This window comes from Chlorocebus sabaeus, chromosome 2, assembly GCF_047675955.1.
Source record: "Chlorocebus sabaeus isolate Y175 chromosome 2, mChlSab1.0.hap1, whole genome shotgun sequence".
NCBI lineage: Eukaryota > Metazoa > Chordata > Mammalia > Primates > Cercopithecidae > Chlorocebus > Chlorocebus sabaeus.
In genome coordinates, this window is record NC_132905.1 from 66,565,694 (window position 1) to 66,579,453 (window position 13,760).

Here is a 13,760-nt window from a genome sequence, read left to right on the forward strand (position 1 = left end):
AGCTTTGCTGAGGGGCTACCAAGTGCCAGGTGAGGTGGCTGGAGAGACAGCCTAGTTTGGGCCCTGCCTAGAGGCGGTCACCAGTGGCCCCATGTGCTCCTGGCAGAGCGGGGCTCCCTGGAAGGACTCATCATCCCTACAAAAGGCCCAGAGATTAGAGTCCCTGAAGAGCTGCAGACACAGGGTGGGAGGGGTGCCTGTGACCTCGGCCACTAACCCCTCACCTCCCATGACCCTCCCTCCTCCCCACTTCCTCTGTCTCTCCCTCCCTCCTCCCTTTGCCCTGTGACTCTTTGTCCGTTTGCCTCCATCTGTCTCTCTCTGCGTGTGGTTCCTGCCCCTCTCGCTGTCACACCATTGCTGTCCCTCCCTGTCACATGATCTCCTTCATGCCAATGCAGGCGTGCTGGTCACCATGACAACAGAGACAGGCCCCGACTCTGAGGTGAAGAAAGCTCAGGAGGAGGCCCCGCAGCAGCCCGAGGCCGCCGCCGCTGTGACTACTCCTGTGACCCCTGCAGGCCACGGCCACCCAGAGGCCAACTCCAATGAGAAGCATCCACCCCAGCAGGACACGCGGCCTGCTGAACAGGTGTGTGCACGAGAGCATGGGCGTCCCTTTCCTGCCCAGACCGTCCTCCAGGTCCAGTTCTTAGGGCCCCAGTATTTTTTCAGGAGGGAGGAAAGAAGGAAACTAAGATTTATTAGTGACCCGTTACATGCCAAGCACTGTGCTGGGAGCATTGTAGTTATTTTCTTTTCTTTTTGAGGCAGGTCTCACTTTGTTGCCCAGGCTGGAGTACAGCCTCAATCTCCCGGGCTCAAGCAGTCCTCCCGCCTCAGCCTCCTGAGTAGCAGGGACAACAGGTGTGCACCACCACACCTAGCTAATTGTTTTCACTTTCTTTTTTTTTTTTGAGTTGGAGTCTCACCCTGTCACCCAGGCTGGAATGCAGTGGTGCCACTGCATTCTTGGTTCACTGCGACCTCTGCTGCCCAGGTTCAAGCAATTCTCCTGCCTCAGCCTCCTTAGTAACTGGGATTACAGACATGCACCACCATGCCTGGCTAATTTTTGTATTTTTAGTAGAGACAGGGTCTCACCATATTGGCCAGGCTGGTCTCAAACTCCTGAGCTCAGGTAATCCACCTGCCTCGGCCTCCCAAAGTGCTGGGATTACAGGTGTGATCCACTGCGCCTGGCCATATTTTTTTTTTTTTTTTTTTAACTTTCAGTAGAGATGAGGTCTTGCTGTGCTGCCTAGGCTGGTCTCGAACTCCTGGGCTCAAGTGATCCTCCCACCTTGGCCTCCCAAAGTGCTGGGATTACAAGTGTGAGCCACCATGCTTGGCCCATTGTGGTCATTTTAAAATTTTATTCTCTCAAACTAAAGAGGGTAGCTACTAACTCCCCCATTTTACACTTGGGGAAACTGAGCACCAGCAGGATAAAGTGAGTTATCCAAAGTCACACTGCCATAAAGTAACAGAGGTGAAGTCAAATCTAGATCTGATTTTGAAGCCTGAGTTCTTTCCATTTATTTTCCTACCCCTGAACCTGTCTGTTCTAGCTTGGCTAGCCCCATGTTCTAGGTTGGCTAGCCCCTAAAGCTACAACAGATTCACCTCATCATCTAATTAACACCTTCCTTAATTCACAACAGGCCTGGAGGTGGCAGGGACTTGGCCAAGATCACTGAGGGCATCAGCAGTGGAGTTAGGGCCCGGGGCAGGGGGCGGGGCGGGGGCGGGTCTCTGGCCTTTCTCCTCTCCTTTAACTCAGTCCACAGCTCCCAGACTCCTGCTAGATCCAGTGACAGACAAAAAGAAGGAGACCAGATGGATGCTATACTGAGTCACGCGCTGCTCTAGGGAGGCAGGGCAGCTCTGGCCACTGGCTTTGGTTTCATGGGATGCTCCTGCCTCAGAGGATGCCTGTGGCAGCAGTAGCCTGCAGGGAAGACCCCTCACACGAGGCCACCTATTGTGCATGGAAGTCCTGGCTCTCCTGCACACACCAGCCTTAGACCCTAGTTGCCCTGTGGGTCTCAGATGGCAGCGACTCTCATTCTGGGGTTTGTCTTGGCCCCAGATGCCTCCATATTGCTTCTTCCTTGTATGAAAGGCCATGGCTTAAAACTCACTGAGCAAACTGTTCCCTTGCTTGGTCTTGCAGAGCCTAGACATGGAGGAGAAGGACTACAGTGAGGCCGATGGCCTGTCGGAGAGGACCACGCCCAGCAAGGCCCAGAAATCACCCCAGAAGATTGCCAAGAAATACAAGAGTGCCATCTGCCGGGTCACTCTGCTTGATGCCTCGGAGTATGAGTGTGAGGTGGAGGTAGGGGAGCACTGCGTGCCATATGTCCTGTCCCCGGTTGGCCAGCCTCAGGTCCAGGGCAGGCTCCTGTGTGTACCCAGCCTGGGCCAAACCAGAGGAGTCCTGGACCGGCCACAGCATCCAGAGAGATGACCTGGCTTGGAGCTCCTTTGTACAGATGGTGGCACCAAAGCCTGGAGAGAGTGGTTATGGTTGCAAATAGAATTAGACGAGGTACAGGGCTGGCACCATGGGAAGATTTTACAGGTTGACTATACCTTGGCAAGGATGCCACCATGTAAGGGCTGATCTACAAACAGTAGACCTGGGAACTGGGCTCCCCTATTCACCCAGGAGAGACTGACATTTAAATTAAATCATTTTTATATACTGGGTGGAGAGAGGGCTCCTCCTTTCCTAGTGAATATCCCTGTCCAGGGTACCATCTCAAGTCTCCAGGACAAACTAGTCACCTGAGGGTTCTATAACAAGCCCATCACCCCATCACAGGGAGGCGGCTCACTGGGAGGATGTCACCCAGGCCGTGTAGAAACCCTGCCCCATGGTGGTGACACAGCAGATGCCTCCTTCTGGGGTTGGCCCTCCTGGCCTCACATTTAGGTCTCCTTTTCCTGTATAGGTTCTGACTCCTGCCCTAATTCTGAGCTCTCGCTTGCCCCCTCTGTGAGCCCTTAGAGGTTCTACCCCTGCCTAGGCAGCATTCCTGGCCCTTCTCCGCATGTGTCAAAGAGCTCAGAGGGTGTCCTTGCTACTAAGATTTATAGGAGCTGCCCCCTTTTCTCCCCCATGCCCTGGTTTTAGGGATGTGACTTACTCCTGAGTCCTGGGAGGCTGAGTCCCTCTTCTCTACAGGGTTTTGTTTTGTTTTTATGTGTATGTATTTTTTCATTTTTCTTTTTTTTTTCTTTTTTTTCTTTTTTTGTTGAGACAGAGTCTTGCTCTGTTGCCCAGGCTGGAGTGCAGTGATGCAATCTCGGCTCACTGCGACCTCCACCTCCCAGATTCAAGCAGTTCTCCTGCTTCAGCCTCCTGAATAGCTGGGATTATAGGTGCCTACCACCACACCCAGCTAATTTTTGTATTTTTAATAGAGACAGGGTTTCACCATGTTGCCCAGGCTGGTCTCAAACTCCTGGCCTCAAGTGGTCTGCCTGCCTTGGCCTCCCAAAGTGCTGGGATTACAGGCATGAGCCACTGCACCTGACTGTGTATGTATTTTGTCTATAGAAAGAGTTCACCTTCCCTGCTCCTGGAACAAAGGAAAGGGCTATCTTCTATGTCCTCTGTCCTACCGTGATGGTCCCCAAGATGCCATTTCTGCCTGTCCTAGAAGTGCATAAAGCGTTTGACTGAGGCCAGGTCCTCTCTCTCTGATGATCTCCAGATTCAGGAATTCCTTATCAGGCTTGGTCCTGAGGGCCCAGCCAGACCTTACAGGGGCCTCACACCCTCTCTAGAGTCCCTGCTTCTTTGGGTGGTGACTGCCTCTGTTCCCCTGCCCTGTGATCCCCTTATTGGTGCTCATCTTTACCCCTGTGGGTTTGGAGTGCACCCAGTCAGGTTCTTGGCTTCGTCATTTTGAATGGTGTTTCAGAGAGGCCCAAGCCTAGCTCTACAGGAGTGGGAGGAACCTATCCAGCCCTAACAACGGTTCTTCCAGCAGAAGCTGATGGAGGCCCCATGAGCCTCTGTGAAACCTCACTGGCTGTGGGGAAGGGAGTGGTGGGCTAGCCTGGGCTGCCCTGGATTTCACTCAGGGAAGGGAGGGTCACACTATGACCCTGAGTCCCAAGCCCTCCCCTTCTCCCCCTGCCTGCTTCTGTTATATTCCAGGGGCTTCTTCTCTTCCTCTCACACCTAAAGCTTAGGACTTGGTTTTCTGCTCCTTCAGTCTAAGTTAGCCTCCTTCTCTTAATCACTAAAAAGGAAGGAGAAAGCCGTCACTTCCTATGCCTTCCACTTCAGCTTCTCCCCAAGCAAGCTCAAGGTCCAGAAACCCCCACCAGAACTTGGAAGAAGGCCATCAAGGAGCTGGCCATTGTTGTCACCCCCTTAGGACTCAGAGGGCAGAGCCAGGTGGGTGGCAGGAGTGCTGCATTCCTGTCCAGATGCCAAAAGGCCCTTGGGGTTTTTGAGTTGTCCTGGTGGAGCCCAGGGTGTCTCCCAGCCTCGCCCCGGGGTATACTTCAGCCTCACAGCTGCTCTGCTTCCCTCCTCAGAAACATGGCCGGGGTCAGGTGCTGTTTGACCTGGTCTGTGAACACCTCAACCTCCTAGAGAAGGACTACTTCGGCCTGACCTTCTGTGATGCCGACAGTCAGAAGGTACCTGGACTAGGGAGCAGGGTGGGACCTGCACTTCCGTTAGGCCCCTATAATCCTGGCCACCCCCCATGGCTTCCATTAGTGCTCAGATCACTAAGCATCTTCTGTTTGCATGTCCCCAAGGTTCAACCAGCCCTATCTACCCGCAGTTCCCTGTCTCAGCCATTTCTTGGTGACATACAGGTCACCCCCAGGTGGGAATTTGAAGAGCCCTGGTCTGGCTGCTAGAGTTGCTAGGGGAGCTTAGGAGCTCCCTGCCAGAGCCTCTCCCCCATCCTTGGGAGACTCTGAATTTCCTCCTTCCTGCCAGTCCCATTGCAGCTGTATCACCTGCTCACTGGAACTGCCTCAGGTCAGTGGCAGCTCCGGGACACTGGGTCCAAACCTGGTAGTGAATCCTGGCCCTATTCCCCTCACCCCTTAGACCCAAGAAAAAGGGACCAGGAGGCTTAGCCAAGGAAGGGCGTTGCCCACAAGGGGCTGCTGACTGGCCATTTCAAGATATTTCTCCCAGCCCAGTCAGGTTCTTTCCTGCATCTTCCCTCTGAAGGTCTCTATCTTTTCTTTCAGAACTGGCTGGACCCCTCCAAGGAGATCAAGAAGCAGATCCGGAGTGAGTGGCTTGCTGTGGTTGGGGAGGTGAATGGGTGAGGGGATTCCAGGCCATGAGAACCTCCCTTGTACTGCTCTCTCCTCCTTTGGAAAGTGCATTCAGGCTGGGCGCCGTGGTTCACGCCTGTAATCCCAGTGCTTTGGGAGGCTGAGGCGGGCAGATCACTTGAGGTGAGGAGTTTGAGACCATCCTGGCCAACATGGGAAAAGCCTGTCTCTACTAAAAAAAATACAAAAATTAGCTGGGCTTGGTGGCGAGTGCTTGTAATCCCAGCTACTTGGGAGGCTGAGGCACTGGGACTGCCTCAAGCGATTCTCTTGAATCCAGGAGGCAGAGGTTGCAGTGAGCTGAGATCACACCACTGCACTCCAGCCTGGGCAACAGAGCAAAACATCTCAAAAAAAGAAAACAACAACAAAAAAAACAGAAAGTGCATTCAGATCCATGAGTCCATGTACTCCACATAGCAGATCCTGGGAGAAGCCAGAGCGGGAAGGACAAGTCTAAGGCCCAGAGAAGAGAAACGACTATGCAGAGTCACACAGCAAGTTAGCAGAGGAATCATAAATACATTCAGGACATCAGCTCTAGAAGGGACCTGCAGAGCCGTCTAGGACAAAGGACAAGCAGATGGGCTGGAAACAGCCACCCTTCTGTCCAGGAATGGTGCAGACTTCAGTAAGCAACGACCCTTTTCTCAGAGGCCCAGAGAGAGGCAGTTATTACCTAAGGTCACAGAGCCAAATGTTGGCTGAGCCAGGTCTTGAGTCCTGGTCTTCCACCACCATCCTGTGCTATTTTCAAGGCCTGGGGTGAAGGCAGATGAGCAGGCCAACAACCTGTCCTTTCTGGTCTAGAGAAAGCATGTTGGGAGGGATGGGGCAGCTCCCAAATGGCAGAAGTGGGAGGTAGGGGGCCTCAGCAAGGCAGCCTGAGCAGTTGGAGACCTGGGGCCTCGAGGTGGAGATGCCTCCACCCAGGGCCCCTCCCCCTTGGCTGTGGTTGGTCTCCTGAACTCCCTGGTCCCCCGGCTGGAAAGCTGTAGCTGAGCGTGTTGCCATGACAGCGGGCAGCTGGGCCCTGGGATGCCAGCTGACTCTGCAGGAGGGGGCTCGAGGAATTCTTCCTGTAGGTTCTGTCAGTTGGAGACAAAGAGGCAGGCACACAGACAGAGCGCAGTCCTCGGGGGGCTGACAGATCCTCCGCCTGGGCTTCAGACTGTCCCCCAGGAGCCCCAGCCTGGCTGGGAGGCCTGTGTCTCATGACTAAAGAGATTGGAACAGATAGATACAGGCAGCCGAGTGTGTGGTGTTTGGTCAGGACCAGGAGCTTGGGAAAGACAGGCGGCTGGACCAAATGGTCAGGTCTCAGCATCACTCCCAAAGGTGGCCTGCAGCCCCTGCCAGCACAGCCCAGGCCTGGTGGGTATCACTCCTTGTAGCCATCCCAAGTCATCGAGTAATAGTCTTGATCCCTAGCAAGCACCTTATCCAGGAGAGCCACAGTCTCTGCCTCTACCCCTGTAACTTCCAGCCATTCATCCTCATCCTACCTTCTGGTGCCCCAGTAGAGCAATTTTTTGCCCTCTGTGTCAGCACCTCAGCCTTCTGAAAGTGGCGCCATTGGTCCTTGTGGCCTGGGCTTCAGAGTTGGGTGTATCTCCTCCCAAACCTCAGTGCACCTGGGGCAAGGTAGGGCAAAGTAGGGCACCTGGGGCAAGCTCTCCACCTCTCTGGGTCCCTGCTTCTCCTTGGCCAGTGGATTAGTAGTTCCTGCCTCATGAAGTGGGGATGACAGTTCAATGACATATGTATGGACAGCACCAAGCACATAGTAGGTGCTCAGTAGCTGTTTTCTTCTTGCTTCCCTGAGGCAATCTGGTGTGATAGTTAAGCAGACAGACACTGAGGCCAGACTGCCTGGATTTGAATGTTAACTCCATCTGCTTCTGGTGTTGACTGTGCCTCAGTTTCCTCCTCTGTAAAGCAGGGTAATGCTAGTACTTATATTTACATTGTGAGGATTAAATGAGTATTACATGTAGAATGGTGCCTGCACACAGTAGCGCCCAGTATGCATTAGCTATTATTATTTATTATTATTATTGATTATTACCATTATTATTCCTGAGGTAGGAATTCCTGAGACTATTATTATTCCTTGAAGCTGATTTTTCCAAGGAGTCGATGTGGTCAGGTGCCTGGGCTCTGGGGCCAGATGGCCAGAGTTAGGATCCCCATTTTCTACCACTGACTAGCTGAGTGACCCTGAGAGAGTGACTTAACCTCTCAGAATTCATCTATAAAAAACAAAGTCAACTTCAGAATGATTATGAAGATCGAACCCCATAAATGTGCATAAAGTTCTTAGCAAGCGCAGTGACTGACATCTAGTAAAAGTTTGAGATGTGACATCTGTATGGTGCAGATAGTGGTTACCGCAGAGACAAGGATGGTAGTGGCGATGTGACCTCCAGCGGTCCATGACCACAGCCCTGCCCTGGATGGGCCTTACTTTCTCACTTTGTCAGGGGCCGTTTGGGGCCTGAAACCTGAAATTCCCAGGGGTGGTCTGACCATTGTTGTGGATATGTAGACTTTCACTAATTTTGTCCAGTACCTCATACCTACCTGCCTTCATCCCCTCTCAAGTGGCTACCCCTTCTCTGGGCTTGCAGAGCTTGCTTCCAGCTATAACCTCAGACTTTATTCTCCTGTGTATCTTCTTAGATGTGTACCATTGGTTTTTCACATCTAAGTGTGGAGGTTAGCATTTATCCCCCTAAAATATCCCTTTGTTACATTTAGCTCATTATATTTGCCTTTTGGGTCTTATTTATAATTCAATCCTGTCATCTGAGATGGAGTCAACATGATACAGGGCAGAGTTTTCCAATGTGTGTTCTGAGAAACATTAATCTTGCAGGATGCTCTGTAAAAAATGGATATAACAGATCAAACCATTTTTGGAAATTCTTGAATGCATGTTCCCTTCAGAGAGCTGCAATGCACAGTAGCAGGGCGAGGGCTCTGACAAGTCCAAATTTAAGAAACCTGTTTAATGTGGTATTATTTAGACTTTTTTCTTATCATTGACATACGATGACCCAGACTAGGGTATAGACCAAGGAGCCAGATGGCCTGGGTTTGAACCCCAGCATTGCCGCTTCCAAGTAGGGTGACCTTGGGCTGACTGCTTTACTGCCTGGGCCCCAGTGTCTTCATCTATAAAATGGAGCTAATCATAGGACTTACTTATGGGGTTGTGGTGAGGTTTACTGAAGTAATGTTTGTAAAGTAATTAACAGTGTGTCTGGCATGCAGCGTCAGTTTTCTTTCTTTCTTTCTACCTTCCTTCCTACTGCTAGCTCACAAGTCTCTTAACCTGGGCCTCAGTTTGCTAATCTGTCAAATGGGAGTAATGTTCCAGCCTTCCTGATTGGATTGTCCTGAGATTACAGATAGGAGAAGACTTTGAAAAACTGCCCATAGGATGGTGCATCTGGACCACCCAATGGGGTGATAGGGCCTCGCTGATCTTTCTCCCATCTCCTCTCAGGTAGCCCCTGGAATTTTGCCTTCACAGTCAAGTTCTACCCACCTGATCCTGCCCAGCTGACAGAAGACATCACAAGGTGAGGGCTGTGGAGGGAGAGGCAGGTGTGCTGGCTGTGTGGGACTACGGATGAGGGCCTCTGGCCCTGGGGACACAGGCAGTATATGATAGCAGCTGCAAATGCAGTCTCCTACCAAGGTCAGGCAGACAGCATCAACACAGGAAGCCGACTCATTGTAAGAAACACAGTGATGCAAGCACAGTGGTCAGTGGCAGCTGACCCTTGACGTCAGAGGAAGAGGTATCACAGGGAGCTGTGGGGCCCCTTGTAGAGAGGACAGAAGCCACCTAAAACAGTTGCTGTTCCCCTCCAGGCCATCACTGTCATGTAGGAATTGGGCCTGATTGTTGGAATGAACCTAGAGATTAAAGAATAGAAACCACAGTTTCTAAATGTTGGCAACAAATGCAAACTTTAAAACAACATAGCATGGGCCATCTATGCATGGGACATACCAAACCCATGTGAAGGCTGCTGTGCTGGGTGAGCTACCAGTTTGCAGCATTGGGAATATGGAGGGAGTAGAATGGGATGCCTTTGAACGTGGGACTTTGGTCTGCATGCCACTCTGTGCACACGTCAGGCACATGGAAGTCAAATGGGGCTTGGGACTCCCCACAGAGAAATGAGTGCAAAGCATCCTTCGGAATGGGAGCTTCCGTGGGGTTACCCATTTCTGGAAACCAGAACGGGGAAACCCTTCTCTTAAGCTCTTTCCAAAGAGGTAGTCTTACTTCATGATATCCTGGGGCTGTGTCATTCAGGTGATGGGCCTTTTACTCCCAACAGAAGATATGGGCTTGGAGTTCCCCTATAGCAGGGAAGGGGCTCCTAAGCCGGCCCCTCTCTCCCATTGGGTCCCTCCTTCACTTTCATGTCGATTGCCTGTTTGCCAGGCCATCGACCAAGGTCAAGATGCTGACTCTGGCCTTGGGAGATAAGACAGATGTTCCTGGAACAGATCAGGCCTGGGCTTTGGCGTCATTAGTCTTAGTTCTGAGCCCTGAGGTCAGGTGCGGGCTAATGTGGCAGCATCAAGATCTGAAACTCCATTCCCAAGTGGACTGTGTGGGTTAGGCCAGCACAGCTTCCATCCCCCTGGTCTTACCTACTGATACTTCTCCTGTTTGTGCCAGACCCTGGGCACTGTGCTTCCAGGGACACCAGGAAGGAAGTTAGGCTTGCCTAGCACAGATGGCCCTAGGAGATGGGTGCTATAGCAGCTGATTTCGCCAAAAATAGTTAGGCCCGAAATAAACTGGTCAAAATGACAAATTGATTGAAATGAAAGATTGGTCAGAATATTTGGCAGTGATTTCTGAATTTTGAGACTTTTGAATAGAATGCCCATAAGCCTGTACTTGGTGCCAGTGATGTTTGAGCTGCTACTGATTCTGAGTCTATGCCCTGGCCCTGGGCGCACACTGAGGTTGCACATACTTTTTGCCAGGACTTCAGTTCTGACTGTGAAATAATGTCACAGAGTAGTAAGAATTATATTAAGTAAAAGGCACTTAAAAGAAAAAAGGCCAGATGTGGTGGCTCACACCTGTAATCCCAGCACTTTGGGAGACAATGGCAGGAAGATTGCTTGAGACCAGGAGTTTGAGACCAGTCTGGGCAACATGGCGAAACCCTGTCTCCACCAAAAATACAAAAATTAGTTGAGTGTGGGGCACGTGGCTGTACTCCCAGCTACTCAGGAGGCTGAGGCAGGAGAATCGCTTGAACCTGGGAGGCGGAGGTTGCAGTGAGCTGAGATCGCGGCACCGCACTCCAGCCTGGGTGACAGAGTGAGACTCCATCTCAAAAAAAAAAAAAGAAAAAAGAAATAGCAATTGAAAAAAAATGGTGAAACATAACAAAAATGGTCAGGGAGGCATCATTGGCTAAAAATGAAACATTTTTTTTTTAATACATAGTAACCAAAAAAGCAATAAAAATGGTTTTAAATGGTTCTAAAATTGTAAAATCGTCCAAATGTGCATAAAAGTTATAAAAAATCATGGCCTGGTAGTTGGAAATGTTCCTTTAAACCAATTTGTTTTCAGACAATTTACTTAGAGCTGGAAGCAAAATAAGAAAGTTTTGGGAAAGCATTGGCAAGCAGATTCATCCAGGCAATGGAATACAGTGTGGAAGTTAAAATGAATGGGGCAGAGTCACATGTGCTGACATGGGAGGGCTCTAAGGCCTGGGTATGAAAAAGTGAGCTGTTAGAATCAGAGGCAGCATTTGATGCCATTTACAGGTAAGAAACACCCATAAATCAAAACCACATGCATTTCTGGTCATTAAGAGGAAATTTAGAGTCACCTCTAAAGTGTGCATTTTTTCCTCAATATGAATACAGTATATTACTTGTATAATTAAAACTACATGACATTTTGTAATGGCCAAACCAGCAAAGTAGTCCTATTTAGCTTGAAATTGAGTTAGAAATTGAAAATGCTCTCATAATAGAAAACAAATCCCTCAAATTTAGAAATGCACAAAAATGCTTAAAGTCATGTGAAATGTTGCAAAACCATCTCACGAGACATACCCAGATTGTCAACATATGAAGCGCCAGTGTCTACAAACATCCTTTTCTGCTGAGCTGTGTTCTGTTTGGTTCTGATGGACAGCTGTGTTTGGGGTATCTAGGGAGGAGTAGGGCCCTGTGCCCATGCTGGCTCTCCCCTATCTCCAGATACTACCTGTGCCTGCAGCTGCGGGCAGACATCATCACGGGCCGGCTGCCCTGCTCCTTTGTCACGCATGCCCTACTGGGCTCCTATGCTGTGCAAGCTGAGCTGGGCGACTATGATGCTGAGGAGCATGTGGGCAACTATGTCAGCGAGCTCCGCTTCGCCCCTAACCAGACCCGGGAGCTGGAGGAGAGGATCATGGAGCTGCATAAGACATACAGGTAAGAGGGTGCCAGCCAGGGCCTTCTGTGGCTCCTTGGCCAGTGGGAGCCTTCCTTGCAGGCCTGAATGTCCTAGGCCGCCGCATACTGTGCTACTTGTACCCCACCTGGCTCTGCCCCTAACTTGAGGTATATCTGAGAGCAAATCATCTCTGTAAATAGGAATAGTAGTGACTGGCTGTGTGGCCTTGATGACCTTTTGGGACCCAAGTTTCTTAAACTCCTCTATAGGTGTGATAGTTCCCTGTCCTTGGCCTCTGAGAATCAGTTTATCTGCCAGCTAGAGATAATAATCGCTACTGTGTCTCTAAGTAAGTGTCCTGGTGTCTAGATCTTGGTGTAGAGTTCACAAGTTTGGACCCAAAAGCCAGCCTGCTAGGGTTCCTATACTGGCTCTGCCACTTTCTAACCAGGGATCTCAGGAAGGTCATTTCACTTCCTATGCTTTGGTTTCCTCATCTGTTCAAGGTGGATGCTGTTAAACCCACCTTGTAGGATTGTTGGAAAGCCTAAATAGCACATATTAAAGGCACACTGCATGTTGGCTGTTAGTGTTGCTGTCTGTGGATCAAGGAGTTGAATAGTTGATCGTGCAGGGGAAAGTACCTTGTTCCAGCAATTGGATGATAATTAACTAGTGTGACTATAGGCTGGTTATTTAACCTCTCTAAGCCCAATTTTTCACCTGCATATGCACGAAGTTAGATTATCAGTGTCTCTCAACTATTGGCATTTGGGGCAGGAGAATTCATTGTGCAGAATGTTCAGTATCCCTGGGACCTAGTAAATGCCCATAACACCTTCTCAGTCATTGTAACAACCCAGATACTCCACTTCGCCATTGCTTCTATACAGGTTCCCCTAGAGAGGAACCCTCAGAACGAAATGATTTGTAGGGTCCTTTTAAGCTGGAAGTATTTGGGACTGTAAGTCCAGGATTGTTATGGGGACTCAGTATAATTAATAATGTGAAGGTGCATTATAAACTGTAAAGTGCTGCACCCAGCGAAAGGAGTATGGTGATATTGTCTCATTACTATTGAGGATGGAGGGAATTAGGAGGCTCTTGTTCTGTGGGCTTCATCTGGAGAGGAGGGCCAGGGCCAGATGTGGAGTGATCGTGTACGTGGGGAAGAGCCTGCTGGGGTGTGATGAATGCTAGGTCAAGGGTGGCAAATGCTGTCTCTGAGAATCGCACACTAACTCTACTTGGTTAATAGTGACTGCTGTGATGTTGTGTTGAGTAGGATACTGATTCCTTACAATGCCCAGGTAAGCAATGTCCACCTGGGCATAGGAACAGGGAGTAGTGGCCTGACTGCCATCTATTTGTCATCCCTGTCCTAGATAGCAAGACATCTTAGGATTTGTAAGAGTCATAATAATTCAGAGAACAATGTTCAGATCGATGTGGGCTGGAGAAATACTAACGGCTGTGCCTATAGCTCTTTGGACCTAAAGCACACTGACATCTCATGTCCAGGTATCCCACACAGCAGCCCAGAAGTAGACAGGTCACAGGAAACTGAGGCCTGGAGGATATACAAGCCCTGTAATGAAGTGATTAGGAGCATAAACTGAAGTCACACAAATCCTGACTGTTCTCCTTCATAGCAGTGTGGCCTTGGACAAGTTACTTAACGTCTCTGTGCCGGTTTTCTCATCTGTAAAATGAGAAGAAGAATCATACCTATCTTACAGAGTTGTTATGAGGATTCAGTGAGTTAATACGTGTAAAGTACTTAGAACAGTAACCAGCACATAGTACTCAATAAATGTTTGCTCTGACTAAGTATAAAATGTAGTCCAAGTTTCCTGGCAGCGAAAGCAAAGAAGGAACTTGATTAATTACATAACTCTTCTTTTTGGAAAGGAGAATGTGCACCTGTTCCTTAGGAGAGATTAAGTGGCTTCTGATACTGAATTCTGCAAGAAATATCCCATGTGGGTAATAA

At 49.8% G+C, this 13,760-nt stretch overlaps 1 protein-coding gene across 33 annotated transcripts in view; it reads left to right on the top strand.

The window, feature by feature from the left end:
• Positions 1–13,760, top strand: part of EPB41L1 (erythrocyte membrane protein band 4.1 like 1) — a 138,282-nt gene that overhangs the window by 79,138 nt on the left and 45,384 nt on the right. For all 33 annotated transcript variants that reach the window (XM_073009366.1, XM_073009370.1, XM_073009446.1 and 30 more), the window contains 6 exons: positions 402–592; positions 2,177–2,341; positions 4,561–4,665; positions 5,236–5,278; positions 8,837–8,912; positions 11,587–11,805. In XM_073009366.1, coding sequence (XP_072865467.1) covers positions 416–592; positions 2,177–2,341; positions 4,561–4,665; positions 5,236–5,278; positions 8,837–8,912; positions 11,587–11,805 — 785 coding nt within the window. In that variant the 5' untranslated portion in view covers positions 402–415. Of the gene's footprint in view, positions 1–401; positions 593–2,176; positions 2,342–4,560; positions 4,666–5,235; positions 5,279–8,836; positions 8,913–11,586; positions 11,806–13,760 lie in introns of those variants that run through there.